A 21,218-nucleotide genomic window follows, 5' to 3' on the forward strand; every position below is an offset into this window, starting at 1 on the left:
GTTTCTGGTCTGAACTCTTAAAGAGTAACTTTTCAGATTGATTTGGCCTGCTTTAGGATGAGATTTTAGAGATTTTACTTGTTTAGGTTATTTTTGATAGTTTAATTATGTCTCCCAGATAAATGTGTATTTTAAGAACATGTGCTTCTTTTGTGAAGGGACTGAAAGGAGAAAAGGGAAGACAAGGAAATCCAGGCTTACAGGTACTGTTCTAATAGCAGTCCTCATTCAAGAGAGCCATGATTCATATTTGTTTCTTAAGGCTATTTCCATCAACAAGGATGCAACTTTGCATCAGGTGATATGTAGTTATGTATAAAATGATTACATAGTTATATAAATTTCCTCTTAAATAACCTTAATATGTTTAAAATAAACACAACACAGAGAAGATGGAGCCATACTTTTTTAATTTGTGCTCAGTGGAAGGACAAGAGGAAACAGGCACGAGTTGGAAGCGGGAAATCCCAGCCTGATATACAGGAGAAGCATTTTGCTTTTGGAGAAGGCTGCTTACTGCTGCTGTGACAAAACCTGTCTGGACAGGGTGTTGAGCTGCCTGCTGTAGCTAGATCTGTTCTGAAAAAGAATTTGAACCCGTGGAGGTCTCCCTTCCAGCCTGCATGTTTCTGTGGTTCTGGGATATATATTGAGAAACAGACCAGAAGTACATTTTTCTGGATTATTTTATGAAATCCTTAAACACTGAAAATTTTCATGAAACAACTATAAATATAAAATGCAGATAACAGCACAAAGTGGCTTCTGTGTAAAGGCTATAAAAGTGATGTTTGAGTTGTTAAGATTTTGCATGTACCATGCTACGCTTTCATGTAGTTGATTACCTCCTAGACTATAGTGGGAGCATTATTGACATCTTCTGCACTCATAAATTGCAGATGTTTCCTGTTTCATCTGAAAATCAGTGAGATCCAGTTGTTTCTCTTTAACTCTGGGCCAATGTATTCTAATTGTGTCATAGTTGGCTATCTTGTTACACCACAGCAAATAACTGTTAGTATTTATAAATACTTGTTAACTCCATCATCTATGTCATGTCTAAACAGAGAAGTATTTGTCAGAGGTACATATCTAAAATGAGACTTGGAAGGAAGTTATGGTTGCTTTTTTCAGAATTACAACATGGATACAGCTTCCTGTCTAGCCAGAAGAAGCTGGTTCCACTGAGGCATGAGCAGGAGATCCACACTGTATGTTAGCCTAGTTTTATCACTCTCAGGGGTGTAAGTTGACAGGAATCCAGTAGTAAAGCTGAGCAGATATTTTTTTAAAGAAATAGTTTAAACTAAAAGGCTGATCACTGATTTTAACCAAATGTAGTGTCTGACCCTAACATTTTACAAATTAAACTTTATCATTTTTGCAAATAATGGAGAAATTTTTCATATATTTGTTTTTTAATCATAGCATAAAACAAAGTGAAAGAAAACATTAAATATTTTTTTCAGATCGAATGATGAAACTGAATTGCTTTTTTTTTTTTTTTTTTTTTTTTTTCTGGAGAAAGCTGTAAAAGTGATACATGCTTGGTCTAAAATTGTTTCCTGTGCTTATCTGGTTTGGTTGGCAACCAAAAAACCAGTCATTCAAATACTTCTGGTAGACAGCACTAGGGCTTTCCAAGGTTTCTCAAACCTTCAGGACTTCTCAAAGGTGCATTCCCTTGTCCATAACAGTATATCACAAAAGTGAAAAAGCCTGTGCTGAGCTACCATCTTACCATGGAACTTAATCAATAACACCGTTGAACCATGTGACAGAAATGACACTGAAATCATTTGCCAACATGCAAAATCTGGCTTTCAAACTGAGTTTGCATTTCAAACGCACTGAACTCGATTTCTGCCAAGTGAGATGGTATTAAACAGGTAAAATCAAGTGTTTCATTTTGCTAGAATACAATTTTATTTATTTTGTCTATATGTCTATATTATGTCTATTTGTTTATAATATGTATGATACATTCCCAAATTATCCTTTTGGTATATGATATTGAAAGTATTATTAATGTGTTAATTCACCATGATATACATTTTCCATCCTTCTATACAGTTTGGGGTTTTTTGTATAAATAGAAATCACAGAATCTTTAAAGATTGACATTTGTGATTACTTCTTGAAAACAAAGGAAAAAAATACAATCTTTTTTATTTCAAGTAATCTGGCTCAACCTGCTTTTTTTTTTTTTTTTTTTTTTTTACTATTAATTCCCAAAGGGACTAAAAGGATTGAGTGGAGAACGAGGAGAGGTAGGCATTTTGTAATGACAAATATAGTGTTAAAACATTATTCCATTTCTTCGCCGATTATGTGTGAATCTGTAAAATGTATGTTTGCAATCCTATTTCCATACTATAGAACTAGCCTTTTTAAGTATTGGAAATCATAGTAATAATAATTGCTTCTGAAAAATCCTTTTGATACTACTAATTCTTATAATAAATAAATAATAATTCTTACTTTACACTAAGATATAATGATGCCATGGTATTTACTTATCAGACCTATAATGAGTTTATACTTTTATAAAATATGTTGTCTTCTGTTGGACTCTGACTCCTCAATAAAAAGTTTCTTCGCTCTGTAATTCTCAGCACTTACTGAGCGCTTTTCCTTTCTTTCTTTTTAATTTTTTTTTGCTAATAGCAATGGTCAAAAAACAATGCCACACATGGGATGTGGCTGAGTGTTACAAGATCAAGGTATACTGCAGAAAACATTCCCTCAACAGTTTAATTTGCTTTTTTGTCAAGTTCTGCAGGCAGTTGTGCTGATGATTCCAGCATTTTGTCCTGCTGTTTCTATACTGGTTTCTTGCCTGTAATGTTTTTCTACAATTGGTGCCACTTTCACAATATTTCACTGGTTCTTAATGCTTTCTAGGCCCTTTAACATTTAGTCCAAATAAATCAACTTGCAAGTCAGATGTCTCTTATGTAAACATAGTCCATAGCTGTAAAAGTAATTAAAATAAAACAACTTCTAGCTACAAGAACAGCATGATTTTCATATCCCAGCACATACAGTCCCTCGTATAGCCCTAGGCAGCTGCATCTGCTCCATGTTTATCTCTGAGCCTTGCTGACCTTGTTAAATAAAAAAATCATTTCTTATTAAGTAATAGAAATGAACAAGTACAAATCTACGTGGTGTAACTAAGAGTATAAATTCTATGACTACAACATTCAAATGGACTATATCCAGGAAATAAAATGCATATACATGCTTGGAAAAAGTCAGTTCTGAATTAGTGTAGAACTTCTGAACTGGTAAGAGGGTATGGACTGTTGTTCAGCTCATGCATGCCATCTTACTGGTAGAACATCTTTCCCGCACTATTCTTAGTCACTTGACTGACATCTGTCACATTTTGTATAATTTCTCTTTTAAGAGGAAAAAATACCTGCCTTACTTTAGTGGCTGTCTGTCTGCATAAGACTGAGTAATCGAATACTGAATTTGAAGCTTGCAACCCTGTCATGTGGACAGCCCTGGGCATTGTTACTCATTCAGATTAAGCCAGAAAGCTTTGAATTTTTCCTGATGTAAATAATTTTGAGAAGTACTGTATAGAATGATACAAAATAATATAAATACCATAACTTAAAATTCAGTGTAAGTTTATGGAGACTGCCTGAGTGCTTCTTAAATTTGCATTATTTGCTCCAATAAGTTTTGTCGTATTGCTGCCTTATTTTTATAATTCCATCTTTGATGGTTGGAAAGGGTGAAAGAAAATTTTGAAGCAAATGTTAACATTATGCAGAAGCTGTGCAAAAATGGAAAGAAAAAACTCAACAAGGAGCAAACATAGTATGCTAACTTTTGGCTTGATCCCGTACCAAATTGCATTGTACTGATGGTTTGTTGGCTCCAGCACAGGAGGGAGTTCCACTTGAACTATTGCAATAGCTAATTCCATATGTAGAAGAACCATTACTTTGATGAAGATAATCAAAATATTTTCCAATAGTATTTTAACCTTTACCAGTGAAGCAAATGGTCTACAGTTGCTATTAGTCATATATATATAAGTACCCTAACTGAAATAAAAACTACTTTCTTCCTTTTTCTTATATGCTAATAACATGGGGTAAAAATCTTGATTATTACAGGAAGTCTGCCAAGAACTTCAGTGATGCCAGAATTTCAATTCTAATTTTCCAACCTTCTAATGATGTTAATGTACTGTAACAAATGATCTAATTCTCATGAAAAAACAAATAAAACCTTTCCTTCGATATGTTAATTAGGAAGACTATTTTAGTTTGCATCAATTATTAGGTAAAATGGGTCCTTAAATTAAAAAACAAACAAACAAAAGCTAGTTTATTTCTAGTTCTATTTGGTAAATAATTGTATCAGACACAGTTATTAAAGAAGCTGAAAACTTCCATAAATTTAAGTCAAAAAATCTCATCAGTATCGAGTTGTTTTTCAGTGACAACTTATATTAATTTTATGAGGATAATCAGTGAAGATTTTCTCCGAATTTGTGTTCTTGGTGCTACCTAGCTCCCCAATGGTCTGTGAAAATATGATTGGCTTTTCATTGGTTTCCATTCTAGAAGGGTGAGAAAGGAGATCCAGGCATTCGAGGCGTCAATGGTCAAAAAGGAGAATCTGGTCTGCCAGGTTTGGTTGGACCTCCTGGTCTCAGAGGTCAGCCGGGAGATAGAGGACCCCCGGGACCACCTGGATCAGATGGAAAACCTGTATGTATAGGACCTCAGACTTGTCATTTTAGGTGCCTTAAAGCCCGCAAATGAATGCATACTGTTTTTTAACTGTTATCTGTTCAATTCAGGCACGAGAATTTTCAGAAGAATTTATTCGACAGGTGTGCTCAGATGTGTTGAGAAGTAAGTCTGAAAGCCTCTTTACTCTTCTTCCCTTTTTTAAAGTGCTAAAGAAGTTTTCTGATAATTATAATACATATATAATTATAATAAATAAATATACATTTAGGGGCATGAGGATGATCAGGGGGCTGGAGCACCTCCCGTATAAAGATAGGCTGAGAAATTTGGGGCTCTTCAGCCTGGAGAAGAGAAGGCTGCGTGGAGACCTCATAACAGCCTTCCAGTATCTGAAGGGGCCTGTAAGGATGCTGGAGAGGGACTCTTCATTAGGGGCTGTTGCGATAGGACAAGGGGCAATGGGTTCAAACTTAAACAGGAGAAGTTTAGATTAGATATAAGGAAGATATTCTTTACTGTGAGGATGGTGAGGCACTGGAATGGGTTGCTCAAGGAAGCTGTGAATGCTCAATCCCTGGCAATGTTCAAGGCCAGGTTGGACAGAGCCTCAGGCAACATGGTCTAGTGTGAAGTGTTCCTGCCCATGGCATGTGTGTTGGAACTAGATGATCTTAAGATCCTTTCCAACCCTAACTATTCTATGATTCTATAAAGATACTTTCTTGAAAGCAAAATTGACATTGTTGATTTACAGTTTTCCTACAGGTGTGTATTTCACAGGTTCCATACTTTACCATATTGTTGCCTTAAGGTATCATATTCTCTAAAGAGAAGAAGCTGGTCTTGTATGAGTGGCTAGGGGGAAATATTTTTATATCTTATTGTTCCAATACTCTTAGCAATTTTTTGTTTGAATTCTTCCAGCCCAGTTGCCTGCCATCCTCCAGAGTGGAAGGCTGCAAAACTGTAACCACTGTCAATCCCAAAGCACTTCCCAAGGACTTCCAGGACCACCAGGTCCAAGAGGCCCTGAAGGTCCAAGAGGGTTTCCTGGTTTACCAGGAAATGATGGCATTCCAGGGCTGATGGGCATCCCGGGTCGTCCTGGGGCTCGTGGGACAAGAGGTACTGTGTGCATGTGTCATGGTGCTAATGGCCTTTATGACTTCGTTTTCTGCTTTGAGTTTTGCATGGGATTAGTGCAGGGTGAACTAAGGGAAGAGGTGGGTTGGTATCATGAAGTGTAACTGAGGACATGGTGCAGTGTGAATGTTTCACCCCTTACAAAGAATGCATGTCAGAAGAAGATAAAATACAAGAATGCAATGAGATAGCTAGTGTTCAGTTCTGCTATAGTCAAACTTTGTTTTGGTCATTTTAGAGAGTTCTTAATCTCACATAAATATTTTTTAACTGCATTTACATTATTTTGTATAGATCAAATGGATTTCAACGTTTTCTGGTTTCTTCCAAATGTCTGTTTCTGCTATTTTAAAAACCAGTATTTATTCACTGGCTATTCACTGTCTGCTACCCTATAGGCTCATTTTTGGCATGCAACAAACTTTATGCTCACTCTGGTTTCCTGGGTTTTCTCTTTTTGTTCTTTTTATTTGACAAAGATTTTTACTTCTTCCTTCATGCTCTGCTTAAATATTCTGATTTCTTTTTAGGAAAGCTAACATTTACACTTTCAGGTAAATCATCCACCTGAGCATTCCAGCTGAATTCTGTAATGTATTCACAGACTTTAAGCATGCGTATATAGTCTGCAACTAGACCAAGAGATTTCGTCATGTCCATAACTTGGTAACTGGTCACAGCATCACCTCTGTTTCCTATGGTATCAAAATAATCAGGAAAACTGTATGAAATACAGCTAACTAGTAATGTGCCAAGGGTAGGCAGGTAAATGGTTGGTGAATTTTTACTTTCTTTGTGACTTATTAGCTATGACCTAGCACATCAAATTAATTTTGGATGTAATGATGATTTTTCTGCAGTGCTTTTACAATTTCATCTGCAATAGGAGAATGTGCAGATTTCCTCCAGAGCCGGCACTTACAGTTCTGTCTATTCTGTTAGAGTTGGGAAAAGAGATATCTGTTTCTATGAAGAAGCTGATTTTTTTGCTGTTGTAAGAGAGTACATAATTTGCCCCTCTCAGTGTTTCTTTGGTGGAGATTTAATTCTGCCATATGTTGTAGATGATGATTGTCTATATATTCTGCATTCTACAGGAACTGTGGTGGATACCTTAAACTTCCTTCATAGAACTTCTTAAAAACTTTGCCAATGGAAAGACAATGACAGCAAATTTCTTAATTGCCCTTCATCTGTTCCCTCAACTCATAGCGGCTTTGTGCTACATCACCTCTTAATTCAGTAGAAATGAGGATAATTTAGAACCCAGTTACGCTGTGCAGGTTACAAAGAAATGCTTATTTTACATCCCACTTTTTGCTTTTGAATTATTACCTCTTTTTTTTAAGAAGTATTATCAAATTCTGACTTCCTAATTCACTGGGTGAAAATATTCTTAGTGTGCAAAGGTATACATATGTTTGCTAATTCACAGGACTGCCGGGGAAAAATGGTGCAAAAGGCAATCAAGGAATTGGGGCTCCTGGGATCCAAGGCCCCCCAGGACCTCCAGGTAAGGGATGGTTCAGATGTGCAGATTCAGTGCATGTTAATAATTAAAAAAAAAAAAAAAAAAAAAAAAAAAGTGGTTTAGAAAAAGTGTTGATATAATTTAAAAAAAAAATTTAGTTATTACACATCTTAATTACCATATATGTTTTATGGCTAATTTCTGTCTCTTACATGCGCTTTAAATTGTCATAAAACACATTATTTAATATAAGTCTAATAGAGATTGGTATCCAAGACTGCTGTTTCTTCATAGATGGATCTTGAAGCCAGCTATTATCTGAAAACTGAGCCCTGATATGTGACTTGTAAACATTGCTTAGTGAAGGAAAATGTTCTTTCTAACAACAGCGTATTCATGCAAAATGCAAAGTTGAGCTTTTGGAAGAGATATTAGAGCCTGATCCAAAGCCAGAGAAATTAATAGAAATAGGAGGACTCTGCTTAATGCCATGGTGGTTCCCAATTATATGATAAAGTATAACAGTGTGCTAAAGTAGATGTTTATATTTCCTTTCAAAAGCTATTTTTATTTAAAGTGTTTTCCATGTGCTTTAAGAAAAAAAGTCTTAATAAGGTATCATGTTGTTTATGTAAATATATAAGCAATTTGTGACAAGAAGTGTCTTTTTTAGAAAATGAAGTTTTCTTTATCTAGTGCTGGGGGGTTTTGGGTCTATGGTTGCTCTTGTTTTCATTTTAATATAAATGCTGTATAATGTATTTGTTTATTGCATGTGTGTCATTAAGGTCCTGAAGGTCCACCAGGTATGAGTATGGAAGGACGTCCTGGAGAGCGTGGGCAGCCCGGTAAAGATGGAGATCGTGGCAGTCCGGGAATTCCAGGACCAGTTGGACCCCCTGGAATGTGTGACCCATCACTGTGTTTTAGTGTAATTGTGGGGAGAGATCCATTCAGAAAGGGACCAAATTATTAATTTGTGATACAATAATTTAGAGGAATAGGTATGGTGCTTGTCTTTTATGGTCTTTCAAGTCTCAGGAATGTGACCAGCAATAATCCCATAAGCCAGAACAAAAGTACCTCTGACATTATAAACATTAAAAATAAGGATCCCAAAGGTTATACATTCCTTTAGAAAAGGAACTCCAAGAATTTTTTTACAACTTGCATCAACTGTATCTCTATTGGTTTTAAAGAGATCACCAGTTTTAATAGGAATAAAATTAACTGTAGTATTTGATATTTAGTATTTAAGTGTCCTATCGTACTTCTGTTACCACTGAAGTCCTTTGCAAAATTGCTGGAGACACCACTGGGAGCAAGATTAGGCCTTAATTGGTATTGGTCAGGTATAAATTACTGTGAAATTTTTCACATGCAGCCAACATAAACAGTATCTGAAAGAATGTGTCTGGCTTTGACTTCATGTGTGTGTGAATCTTATTGGCTTGTGTACATTTCATATGTCATAGCTCAGAGTGTTTTGTGAGCAAAAGCATATATCAGAGTTTTATAAATTAAGATAAATATTTGGACTTATTATGGAAGCAATATCACCTATTTGCCATGCAACTCTGCTTTAAAACCAAGGTGAAATGCAAGGGTAAAACTACTAGTTCAGTAGGGCCAAGTTTTGATTGAAAAGGGTACTGTCAGCTGCAAAAGGTCAAAAAGGTTTCATGTGGGTGATTCAATTTATATGAAAATAGCATTAAAAAATAATAACCCCTCCAAAACCTGTTATAGCTGGCTTGTAGCTATGATTTGACTGAGATAAATATTTTAAAATGCTTGCATAGCCCCGATGTAACGGTTCTGTCTAATTAAGTTATACACCCTTTGCTGTTTCTCCCCAAGACAGCAATTGCCAAACGGGAGAAGTAGGTTTACAAGAAAGGTCTAACTGCTGGCTGATGCACTGTTTGTCATGCTGATTCCTTTTGCATTTTAAACAAGCTATGTGTAATTTTCATTGTATGCTTTGCTAATGAGGTGTATTGCTTGCTTTTGCATAAAGAGCAAAGGCACAATTCCCATGAGAATTTAAAATCTGTTTCTTAAATTAAGGCAGAGTTTTGTATTGATCTTAACCAACGCTTTATAAGTGGCTTTTTCTAATGTGTTGTTTTTCTGGTGTCCTGCTATCAGAGATTGATAATATGCTTGACTTTCAAGGTAAAATAAAATTTTATAAAGAACTGATGGTAGTTTGATGAGTGATTGCAAGACTTGCCTGTGTCCTGTGTCACAAAAAAGAGTGATGCCTTGCATCCCTCCACTGTGCATCTTTCCACCTTACAGCTGTGGGTTTTTTTCCCCAGTGTCCTTCCATTTCCTCTGGAGAAAACACCCTGGGAGCAGCACCTTTCCGCTTTGTTCATATGAACAAGCATTGATTGAATTTGTGTAAGAAAAAATCTAGGAACCTCTAATTTTGCTGTGTTCAGTCTCACACTGTTTATTTTTTGGGAGCTGGAAGTGAAACACGTTGCTATGTCAGGAAAGTATCAGGATTCCAACATGTTTGTAGAACTTTTTGAAGCTGTTCTCACTGCATGCTAATTTAAATCCACATTAAGATGCCTTTGCCAGTAAGATTTATCATGTGACTGGCAAGCCTGGGAAGCAAGTCAGAACTGCAGTAAATAAAACAGAAAACCAGGACTTCTTCACATAGAAAATAACAGGGATTTTTTTACTGTTCTGATTCCAAACTAATTCCTGTGTTCTGATCTTGCTTTCTTTTGATTCAGTCTTCATTAGCATGTGCAAGGTCACTACAGAAGACAGTGGTTTTGATCTAAAAACCTATTCTCAAACCAATCCACTTTTTACCTGTGCCAGTATTTCCCTTTGAATACCTTTCATCTACCTTATTTTTTAATTAATTTTATGGTTCCCTTAATTGGAAACCTGTATCTTCACGGAATCACAGAATTGTAGAATACCAGTTTTGAAGGGACCTCAATGACCATGTGGTTCAAACTATTTTGGCAAAACCATGGTCTAGACAAAATGGCTCAGCACCCTGCCCAGCTGAATCTTAAAAGTGTAGGGGAATCCACCACTTCCCTGGGGAGATAATTCCAAAGGCTGATTGTTCTCGTTGTGAAAAATTTTCCTCTTCTGTCCAACTGGAATCTCCATAGGAGTAATGTGCCCATTACCCCTCATTTTTTCCATGTGATTCCTTGTAAAATGGAGTCTTCATCTTTGTCGCCACCCTTCAATACTGGAATGTGGTGTACACTTGATCCTACCTTCCAAATCACTTATTAAGATAATAATCAGTATTGGGCCCATTATCAATCCCTGGGGGACCCCATCAGTGACAGGTTGCCAGTTTGAAAAGGAGCTGGAACCTGTGATTTAGATTATTGCTCCTTATCAGATTTTATCAATTCAGAATTTAGCTGATTTCTCAATAGTTTAATTTTTTTTACTTCATTTGATATAGTGGGATTATAGAATAAATGTACGTGTGATGAGACTATGTCTGAATTGGACTTTTTAATTGAGCATGTGAGCATTTTTCCCAGATATTCAACTAATTCTAAAGAGGTTAAGCAAATGGTATAAACTTGAATATTATCTGAGTAATGATCCACAGGAGAAAGACCCATATTTACTAGTCATGAAAACTATATCAAGTTCTTGTGGGTGTTGATCAGAAGCTGTCAATAAAAAAAAACCACAACACTGTGAAACATGTCCCCATCTAATTACCAGATATTGTACCAGATATTGTCCGGAAACAGTTATGACAAACTGTTAACTGACATTTACTTACCCATCTGATGATAAGGCTTTAAAATTGGATCTTGGGCTTGTTTTTAAACAGAGAGCAAAATGCAAAAAGAATTTCTGGACTTATTTTTAGTAGCATCTTGCTGTCCAACCTTTAGTTAAAAAATACACTGCCTGGTTCCTGTTGGTGTCAGTAGAGGAACTACACTAAATTTTAATATGGCTTCAACTCATAATATCTGTGTGTTTGTTAAATGGATTTAAAATTTACCATTTAACTATGTTAGTTGATTACTATTGCCTCTTAGATACTGAGGCATGTACTTGGACGTAAAGGTACAGCATTGCAAACTACTACTGTAGGAACTGAATTTCTTAACGAAAGATTATTGATGTATGGAGCTCAGCCATTTGCACCTCTGAGAATCATGATCTTAAGGAATTTTGAAGTAAATACATGGGGAGTGATGTGTCTTTATACACATATATATAATTTAGTAAAGGCCAGATGTCACAGATGGCTTCCACATGTGAAAGTTTATTTGGTGAATATGTATATATACATGTATATATGGATGTGTGTGCGTGTGTGTGCGTATATGTGTATATATATACACACATATATATACACATATACTCATGTACATGTATTATTGTCAGTTCTTCATTAGTTTAACTGAAAGATACAATAGTCTTCCAATTAAAAAAGAAAAAGTTAAATAAAATTTAGTTGCCTTGTAAGAATAACTGAATTATCACAGTCATGCTACTGCTTCAGAGCCAAGGTGTCAGTGTCAGCTTCAGGTATAGACAGGGTGTTTCAAGGTTGGTTGGCCTTGAAAGGAAGAGGAGCTGAGAGAATCATTGGCTGTGCATCTTTCAGAACAAGAGAATCTCATTTCACAGAAAACTCAAGGTGTGTTAATTCCTCAAGGTGTGTGAAATTCCTTATCAGTGCATTGACTGTCCATATTTACAATGGGAAAATCATTACTATGTGATTCCTGAGTTTTTCTTAACGAGCATCTTCCCCTTCCCAGTATTTGCACATTTTGCATAATGTGCTTTTTTGGTAATAAAGAAATATTTTGGTGATGTTCCAGTATATTGTATTATTCTGTGTTATTCTTTCCTTTCTTAGCAAAAGATGCAAGCATTAAATAATAGTCTCCCAGAAATGGTGTCTGGCCAGTCTGCTAACTCTCCACAAGTTATATTGGGCAGGATGGAGGCTCCTTGGTTATCTGCCATAGACTTGAAAAACTATTTAAGTGCTCTGTATTGGTTTTCTGACGCTTTTTTGACAAATTTCCTCTTGTCACTGGTAAAAGCACATAGTATTCTTCCACTCAAGGAAAAGGTAGGTGAGAATTCATCAAAAAATTTAGCCATGTGACTGTTATGGCATCATATGTCCATATTGCCTGCAAAAAATATCTTTCCAATGTTGTAAGCTCGTAAACTCCAGAGAGTGTTCCATTTGTTGTTTTCAGTTTTTCCTTTTTTTTTTTAAGCCTGAAAAAAAATTCGTGGTATCTCTATGACATTGAAATTGCATACGAACTATCATGCAGAAAAGGCAATAATGCCTAGAAACTGTGTCTTAAAAAAACTCCTTTGAGCTGTTGAAAAATATAATGCTAGCTGAGAGAGGAAGGGGAAAATAAAATGCTCTCTTCTAACTGGAACGTGATTCTTCAAGGTATGTGAAGCTCATATTGACATGGGAATGTATACTACCTTTAATATAGACAAGAGAGAGCCTGAAGAAAGAACTGGCTTAAGCAGTACAGTAGCCTGGGTAGTAAATGAAGGAGAAGGAAAAGGTCATTCACTTTATGCCTGCATTCTAATATACATTTTGAATGAACTGTTTTTCTCCCTGTCCTCAGAGAAAATTATGAGAAAGTACTCTGTGGGTATAACACCCCCCTTGATATGAAGTGACAGACCTCCCAGAAGTGAAAGCTCTAGGCAAATGTGTCAGTGCTGAGCACCAGGGATCTCCAGCAGCCGGGACCAAAGTTCTGGATGAGAATTCAAGAGATTATAACAACTATACCAGCCTGATACTATCTAACTCCTACTTTGGAAATTGATAGGCAAATGAAAGCACTTAACAGTCTTTGTGTTATGGAAGTTTAAAGAGATATTTTTTATATACACAGTAAGTCCTTTTACAATGCTTCTTAGAAAAAAACTCCAAACCTAGAACTGAGGAAAAAGAATCTGGCTTTATGTTTCGTGGTCACATAAATCTTGTATTGAATATCCAAAGCCATCTGTGCTGGGTTAGTTTGCCTTCAAAAGGACGGGGCTGAACTGGCATTCATAGAATCTTCCATGCTTTCTTTTTTGCCCCTGCACCAGAGCATCTCTTACATCCAGGAATCCAGCAGCCAGCAGCTTTCTCAAGGGAGGTTCATTCTTACTCAAGCTAAAGGAAACATACAGAATTCAATATTCATTTACAGTATTCACTGAAACAGATTGCTGCAAAACTGTGAATCAAACTTTTTGTCCACACGAGTGTTTGTTGGAACGGCTGCCATATGCTAGTTGAGCTGATACACCGGCAGTTACTGATGGTACCCACAAAGTACCAAAAGTAAATAGCTATTAAAAGTTACTATTAATGCTCCTTTGACAGGTAGATATAGTAGGTAATAAGTAGGAAAACTCACTTGTTTGGTGGCTAAACTCAAGCAGGGTCTGCCATGGGAAGGTAAATTTTATAAAGCTCACCATAGAAGTAGATCAATATCATATTTCCTTATAATGACATCATTGCCTTAAGGATGCCTTCGCATTATGTGAATACTGACAAAGGCTCGAGAAGCCTTGGAATAATACTTTGATAGTAACTTACTAGTGTATCATTATGACAGGTTGAGAAGTTGATACCATAGTCCTGACCACTGTAACATCAGTTATTAAAAACTGGATGAAGAGCGAGTACCCCAATATTTAATGTATATATGCTCAATAAGGGAGTGTGATAATGACTGTGGACATTCTGGTGACTCCTAGAGGGGAGACTCCAACTCCTGACTGTCATGAGCTGGAGCCCTTGAGGAGCCTGCACATGATAAGAATCATGAGAAAATAATTCCCAGCAGGCTTGGGGGTGTTGCTGCTGAATGTACTACAGCTGAACTAAGTTCCCAGCTATAATGGAAGAGGGTGAAAGCAGTAAAGTGGAAAATAAGAATTAGAACTAAGTGTTTTGGGATGTTAAAAGTTTTTGACAACAAAGAATGGCTCTGTGGCAAGACTACATGTGGAGAATTTTGATGCATATTAGCTTATAACAGGTTTGCCTTCTATAAGTGTTCCCCTTGCGGAAGAGTTAGTTTTAAACTAAGTTGATAGCAAACTATTTTGCCTTACAGATCACTTGAGAAAATGGATAACAGCTAATAAATAGTGGCTATCTTTCTGCCTGTGGACTTTATATGAATATTTTATATGCAAATATTATATATGTAGCTGCAACAGTGTAGCTGGGAGTGCTGTGCAGCCATCTAGCCAGGAACAAAATACCTGCTGTAGAAATGTATGTTCTGCTTCCCAGAGTCAGCTGGAGAAAAAATAACCGAAACCTTTTTGTCTCCTCTCCTAGTTATATGTGGCATAGGAAGGTGATTAGAGAAGTAGCACTGATGTTATAAAAGAGAAAAGAACTGCTACCTAGCTAATTTCTTTTGGAGATTAACTCTTAGCTTTTAACCAGAGTAGAAGGCAGTAAGGACAATGTTAAAATGAGAGAGGCAAATTCCACCAAAATGATGAATTTTATGCAGTTAATACTGTTACAGTATGAAGTCCAAGAGAATGGATATATGGTTTGCATTTTGGGATGGATTTTTTTTTCTTTTTACCATTTAAAGGCTAGGTTATGTCTATATGGTGATCTCCTGCAAAGTACAGTCCATGAAAGTTTCATGATTTTGTTGACTTCTTCTCTCTTTCCTTCTGCTCTCCTCAACCACGTCATCCATGGCCTATCTGCTTTGGTGCACACATATAAATTGTCCATTCACAGGGTCCCTACTATATATTCTTTCATTTCTTTCATGTGATAGATACTTTATTTGTTCTGGGTTTTTTTCTGTCTTCATGCAAATTGCTTTTTTTTTTTTTTAAATTTCACTTTCATTTTCCTTTTTTTTTAAAATTACATTTCAGCTTTCTTTAACCTGTGTCACACTGTACTGAGCGTGTGTATTTTTATCCACGTCTTCCTTCTACTTCAGTCTCTCCTGCCGTTCTTACAATGCTCTTGTAAATAGGAGGTGCAAAAGCCAAGTGTTTCCTTGGGTCTTGAGGTATAAAACGAGTTACTGGAAGAGGCACAGGCTGTGGCCTGGCTGTCGAGAGCATTGTACATATGCCATTACCACTATGTTATCATCCTCCCTGTGACTTACCTAGTTGCTGAGTTGTGTGAGAGGGAGAGGACTGCTTGCAAGAAGTGCAGATAACTGAACAGATCTGCTAGCAGAAGGGCTCAACATATCCAGTGTCGTTTTTATCTGTGTGATGGGAAGGAGCTCTCAGATATCAACAGGGAATAGCTTCACGCTTCTGAGCACTGCTCTTTTCTACTTTGCAGAAAGTAGGAAAGTTACCAGAGCTGGGAAAATCTGGTAGTAAAAACAGTTACTCTCAGAAATAAATTTCTTGTCTGTTTTAATTCTGTTTCCTACAATGTGGATATAGCAAATACAGCTCAAAACCTTTATTTATATCCCTTCCTGCTTAAAAATTGAAGCTGAATTTTTTTTTTTATTAAACAAGCTAGAGTTGGATAGAGCTGTAAGTAGGTGCACATTAATGAATTGCAATATATTTGTGCAATGTAAGTTATATTGTGAAATAAAATACAATTGCAATAAATGTGCAACAAAAGTGCTGAGGCACTGGGAACAGGTTGCCCAATTGTCCTGGTTTAGCAGTAGCAGTCAGTTTTTCTCCTTCTTAGTAGCTGGTGCAGCGCTGTGGTTTTGACTTTCGGCCTGGGAATAATACTGATAAAGCCGATGTTTTCAGTTACTGGTCAGAATGTTTACCCTGACCAAGGACTTTGTGAGTCTCATGCTCTGCCAGGGAGGAGGAGAAGCCGGGAGGAAGCAGGGAGAGGACACCTGACCCAAACTAGCCAAAGAGGTATTCCATACCACAGCACGTCATGCCCAGGATGTAGAACTGAGAGTTCCCGGAAGGGCTGGATCACTGCAGGGTGGGGGGTGAGGTACCGGTCAGTGAGCGGTTGTATTCTCTTCCTTGTTATTTCCTTTATCATTATTATTATTAGTGGTAGCAGCAGTGATTTGTGTTATACCTTAGTTATTAAACTGTTCTTATCTCAACCCGTGGGAGTTGCATTCTTTTGATTCTCCTCCCCATCCCTCCAGGAGCGGAGGGAAGAAAGGTGTGTGTGGGGGGGAAGTAGACTGCGTGGTTCTAATTTACGGCCTGGGCTTAAACCACGACACCAATGTAGAATTTCTTCTACTATTTGTTAACTGAGCTGTACCAAATTAAATGCCTGAACAGAGGTAGGCAAATATTTTCAAATTAAAGGTTTTTCTTTGTTCAAGCTAGATCTTTTGTCAAAATGGAAACCGAATATGGTCTTCAGCGGTTGAATAAAGAATGGTATTGTTCCTCTCTGGGTGTGAGAGTGCCAGTAGCTCCCAGCTGTGTGAGAATTGAGTTCTCATGTGAGTTGTTGAAATCACTAATGATACTCAATTGGTGCAAGGTCCTCTCTGCTTCTCCATGCCAGTTCCTGGAGTACTGATGAGAATGCAGTAGGCAAAGGCTGGTGTGTTCAATTTGTAAACTCTTAACTTCAACTTGAAAATGAAACAATTTGGCATTGAAATGTTACATCTCTTTGAAATTAAAAACATTTCCCTTGCAATTCTTTACTTAGGTTCTAAAGCTTTTAAATAAATCTTTAGGAATGTAGTCCTAAAATGCTGTCATTTCTAGTAATGCAAATGCCTTTTATATAATGTGGATTGTCTGAGACATAATGGAGTAGTTGTTTCTTTTCTCATCCTCAAATTAAAAAGACACTGTATCAAGATATTCAGAAAGAGAGCTTATTACCATGGGAATAATAGATAACCTGAGTAGAGAGCTCAGGTTAGAGAACAATAAGGTCAGACTCAGTAGTTAATTCTAATGCTGAAATGCCTGTGAAGAAGAAACTTTCATTAGGTCTGGAGAGTGTTCTGTTATATATCAATGAAGATGATATAAATATTTATTCCTTGCAACATTATGAAATGTAAATATTAATGGTATTATGTACCAGTGACTTCAAGGAAGTCAAGTAGAAAAATCTTAACATCAGCTATAAATTCTCCAGAATTGGGAAGAATCTTTTCTCAGCGTTACAGCCATTTCTTATATTTACTCCATCTGTTGTGTCCATATGCGAGGTAGAGAAATACTGTGTTTGGAAGAAGTGAAATTTCAGTTCCCAGTAAAAATATTTGGATTCTGCAGAGCTTTAGATATACATAACAAAATGCTCCTCCATCTAAATGTGTAAAACAAATGTTTAAACAAATTGTCATCTGTTAAAGTGCCCTGAGAGCCCTGGGCGCTGGGTGTTGACAAATGGAAATTAATTTTTATAGCAAGTATACTAATGGGAATTCTTTTGCAGCTATGGGAGGTGTTCAAATGTATCCCTGATGCTCAGCAACTTGTTTGCCATGCTGAATCATCAAAAGACACATGCTTGTGCACTTTGGCATGTTGATTTCAGACCTCATCTGCTCATTTTTCTTGTACATATATTTTTTCCACTTCCCCTCTGCCCCTGTTCTTCAGAGTCTTTCTGGAATCACTTGCCCTCAGACTGTGGGAGAAATTTCAAGTTAAATGAAGGATTTGGACTAGATGATCTTAAGGTCCTTTCCAACCCTAACTATTCTATGATTCTATGATTTCTCTACTTTCATATCTGCATTACAAGTGAGGTCAGTGTATCTCTTCTTTGTCAGTCTAACTTCTGTTTGGCAGTTCTTGTGTATGTGGAGTGCACCAGTCTGGCCTCCAGGAGGTGTTTCACATCTGTTTAGATTCAGAAGGCCATCCATGACCCACCTGGGACTCAATTTACTTGCCCACATGCAATGTCTATGTAAGTGGTATACAGTTGGCTTGGAGATACCTGAATCTTGGCCGGTGTGCAGCTTGTGCAAGAGGCTGGAATGAGGTCTTCTCACATATCTGATAGCTTGGTAACAGCCTACAGAAATTATTTCCTTTCCTTATTTTCATTATTGCTCATCCTTCAGATCACTGAATTGATGGATTACATCTGTACATGCAAGTATATGAGTAAATTCTTTGGGGCTAATAGTCCTGGAAGTACTTGTAGGCTTCAAACTGGACATGTATAAGTGCTTTCCTTACTTGTGGCCATCTAAAGAGCAGAATAAATATTGCCAGGAGCTGTACATAGGAAACAATGTTTATAACAGCTTTGTCAAACTCACAAACATCTCTGCTGCGATAAAATTCTCACGTGGTTTTCTCTAACAAATTATATTCTACTCATGTAGAGGCCTTTCTTTATGTGAAAATGTTTAATTAGAGATATAGCTGAGACATCACGTTTTGTATTAAAGATATTTTTCTTTTAAAATACCAATTTAGCTGAGTCCCAGGCACTTTTCTACAGAAAACAAACCAGCAACCACCAACTAACAAAGCTAAACCCTGAACTTCTGGTCAATACAGAGATTATTGAGATCAGTAACAAAAAAATCCAGCCAACAATTTACGAAACTGAAAGAAACTTTTCCATATGCTTCCAGTTTTTACAGATATAATAATTGTGATCTAGAACAGGAGGAGCCAATCTCATATACTTGTATAAATGTTAATGAAAACTTTCTATTGTTTTTTTATTTCTTTCTTTCTTTCAAATTTTGCTCTGAAACAAAAACTAGGACAAAGTTATTCAAACTTTTTGGCGGAATCAGCGGTGAATGAGATCACATGGTGCTCAGTAACAGGATTTCAGTGCTGAAAAAAACCAGCTACAGATTCATCAGACTTCAGTGGGTTCCAGAAAAGGTTTCTGAAACAAGTATTGGAATTGAAGAACACAAAGAAACAATTAGTTTTACGAATGACTTCACCTTTAACCACCTTTTACTTCTTACTGTATTTACATACTAATTTTTAAAGAAAGCTGTCACCCTATATAGAATCATAGAATCATAGAATAGTTAGGGTTGGAAAGGACCTTAAGATCATCTAGTTCCAGCCCGCCTGCCATGGGCAGGGACATCTCCTGCTAAACCATGTCACCCAAGGCCTCATCCAACCTGGCCTTGAACACCACCAAGGATGGAGCATTCACAACCTCCCTGGGCAACCTATTCCAGTGCCTCACCACCCTCACAGTAAAAAACTTCCTCCTTATATCCAATCTGAACTTCCTCTGTTTAAGTTTAAACCCGTTACCCCTTGTCCTATCACTACAGTCCCTGATGAAGAGTCCCTCTCCAGCATCCTTGTAGGCCCCCTTCAGATACTGGAAGGCTGCTATGAGGTCTCCACGCAGCCTTCTCTTCTCCAGGCTGAACAGCCCCAACTTTCTCAGCCTCTCTTCATACGGGAGGTGCTCCAGTCCCCTGATCATCCTTGTGGCCCTCCTCTGGACTTGTTCCAACAGTTCCATGTCCCTTTTATATTGAGAACAGCAGAACTGCACACAATACTCCAAGTGAGGTCTCACGAGAGCAGAGTAGAGGGCCAGGATCACCTCCTTCGACCTGCTGGTCATGCTCCTTTTGATGCAGCCCAGGATACAGTTGGCTTTCTGGGCTGTAAGCGCGCACTGAAGCTGGCTCATGTTCATTTTCTCATTGACCAACACCCCCAAGTCCTTCTCTGCAGGGCTGCTCTGACTCTCTTCTCTGCCCAACCTGTAGCCGTGCCTGGGATTGCTCCGACCCAGGTGTAGGACCTTGCACTTGGCATGGTTAAACTTCATCAGGTTGGCATCAGCCCACCTCACAAGCGTGTCGAGGTCCCTCTGGATGGCATCCTTTCCCTCCAGTGTATCAACTGAACCACACAGCTTGGTGTCATCGACAAACTTGCTGAGGGCACACTCAATCTCACTGTCCATGTCACCAACAAAGATGTTGAACAAGACCGGTCCCAACACCGATCCCTGAGGGACACCACTTGTAACTGGTCTCCAGCTGAACATTGAGCCATTGACCACAACTCTTTGTGTGTGGCCATCCAGCCAGTTCTTTATCCACCATATGATAGAACTGAAAATCAAAAAAGTTAGAAACAGTGGGTTGGAAATACGTTGTCTGCCTGGAATGGTTTTATGAAGAATTTTTTTTTTTTTTTTTTTTTTTTTTTTTTTATGCCTTCTAGTTTTATGAAGAATTTTGTTCATAAAATACTGACATCTGCCTTTGACAAGTTACTTGAAACTAGAGGAGTGAGTTTGCTTTAATGCAACATTTCTAAAACAAAGGCAACCATCCCAGTGCAGCTATTAGTACTATAATGTTATCTTTCTTACTTTCTCACTCTGCCTTATGCTTAATGTTGCAGGCCAATGGTCACATAAAAAAAATGGGATGGATAAGTGAAAGTGCAAGTAGTGATTTAAATGCCTGAAGGAGCTGCACAGTTGTTTGGTGACATTCCTAGATAAAGCTAGGAATAACTTTCTAATGAGCAATTCTCCATGTAGTAGAGAGGCAAGTTCTTTCACCTTCTTCCGGTAGTGGTCATGACTTACCTGATTGTGGGAGAAATTCCTTTGTGATTTAAAACATAATATTCTGTTTAAAACTATGTTCAGACAAAATATAATTCAAGAGACCTTGGTGCCATGAGAAGCACTTGCGCACATTGCCTGAAAATGCTACTTGATGAGGTGGACCTGATCTCTGCCTCCTTTTTATTGTGATTAAGGTAGTGAACGAACTTCAGCTCTTAAAATTTCACCTTCTGTAAATATTCAGTAAATTATGTACTTTGCCATGAAACTGGCTTCTCAAACTGCTTAAGATGATTGAAGTTCTGTCTGTACAGAAGACAAAGACAGTATCTTGTGTTTGTACTTT

At 37.4% G+C, this 21,218-nt stretch overlaps 1 protein-coding gene across 2 annotated transcripts in view; it reads left to right on the forward strand.

The window, feature by feature from the left end:
* The window catches only part of COL21A1 (collagen type XXI alpha 1 chain), a gene marked incomplete at both ends in the record, with an annotated part of 73,271 nt that extends 64,960 nt beyond the window's left edge, over nucleotides 1-8,311 (forward strand). For both annotated transcript variants that reach the window (XM_080616285.1, XM_080616286.1), the window contains 7 exons: nucleotides 159-203; nucleotides 2,238-2,270; nucleotides 4,590-4,736; nucleotides 4,829-4,883; nucleotides 5,646-5,846; nucleotides 7,300-7,377; nucleotides 8,124-8,311. In XM_080616285.1, coding sequence (XP_080472411.1) covers nucleotides 159-203; nucleotides 2,238-2,270; nucleotides 4,590-4,736; nucleotides 4,829-4,883; nucleotides 5,646-5,846; nucleotides 7,300-7,377; nucleotides 8,124-8,311 — 747 coding nt within the window. The remainder of the gene's footprint in view (nucleotides 1-158; nucleotides 204-2,237; nucleotides 2,271-4,589; nucleotides 4,737-4,828; nucleotides 4,884-5,645; nucleotides 5,847-7,299; nucleotides 7,378-8,123) is intronic.
* Between the last annotated feature and the right edge of the window lie 12,907 nt (nucleotides 8,312-21,218).

The sequence above is a fragment of the Psittacula echo genome, assembly GCF_963264785.1.
Source record: "Psittacula echo genome assembly, chromosome: 4".
NCBI lineage: Eukaryota > Metazoa > Chordata > Aves > Psittaciformes > Psittacidae > Psittacula > Psittacula echo.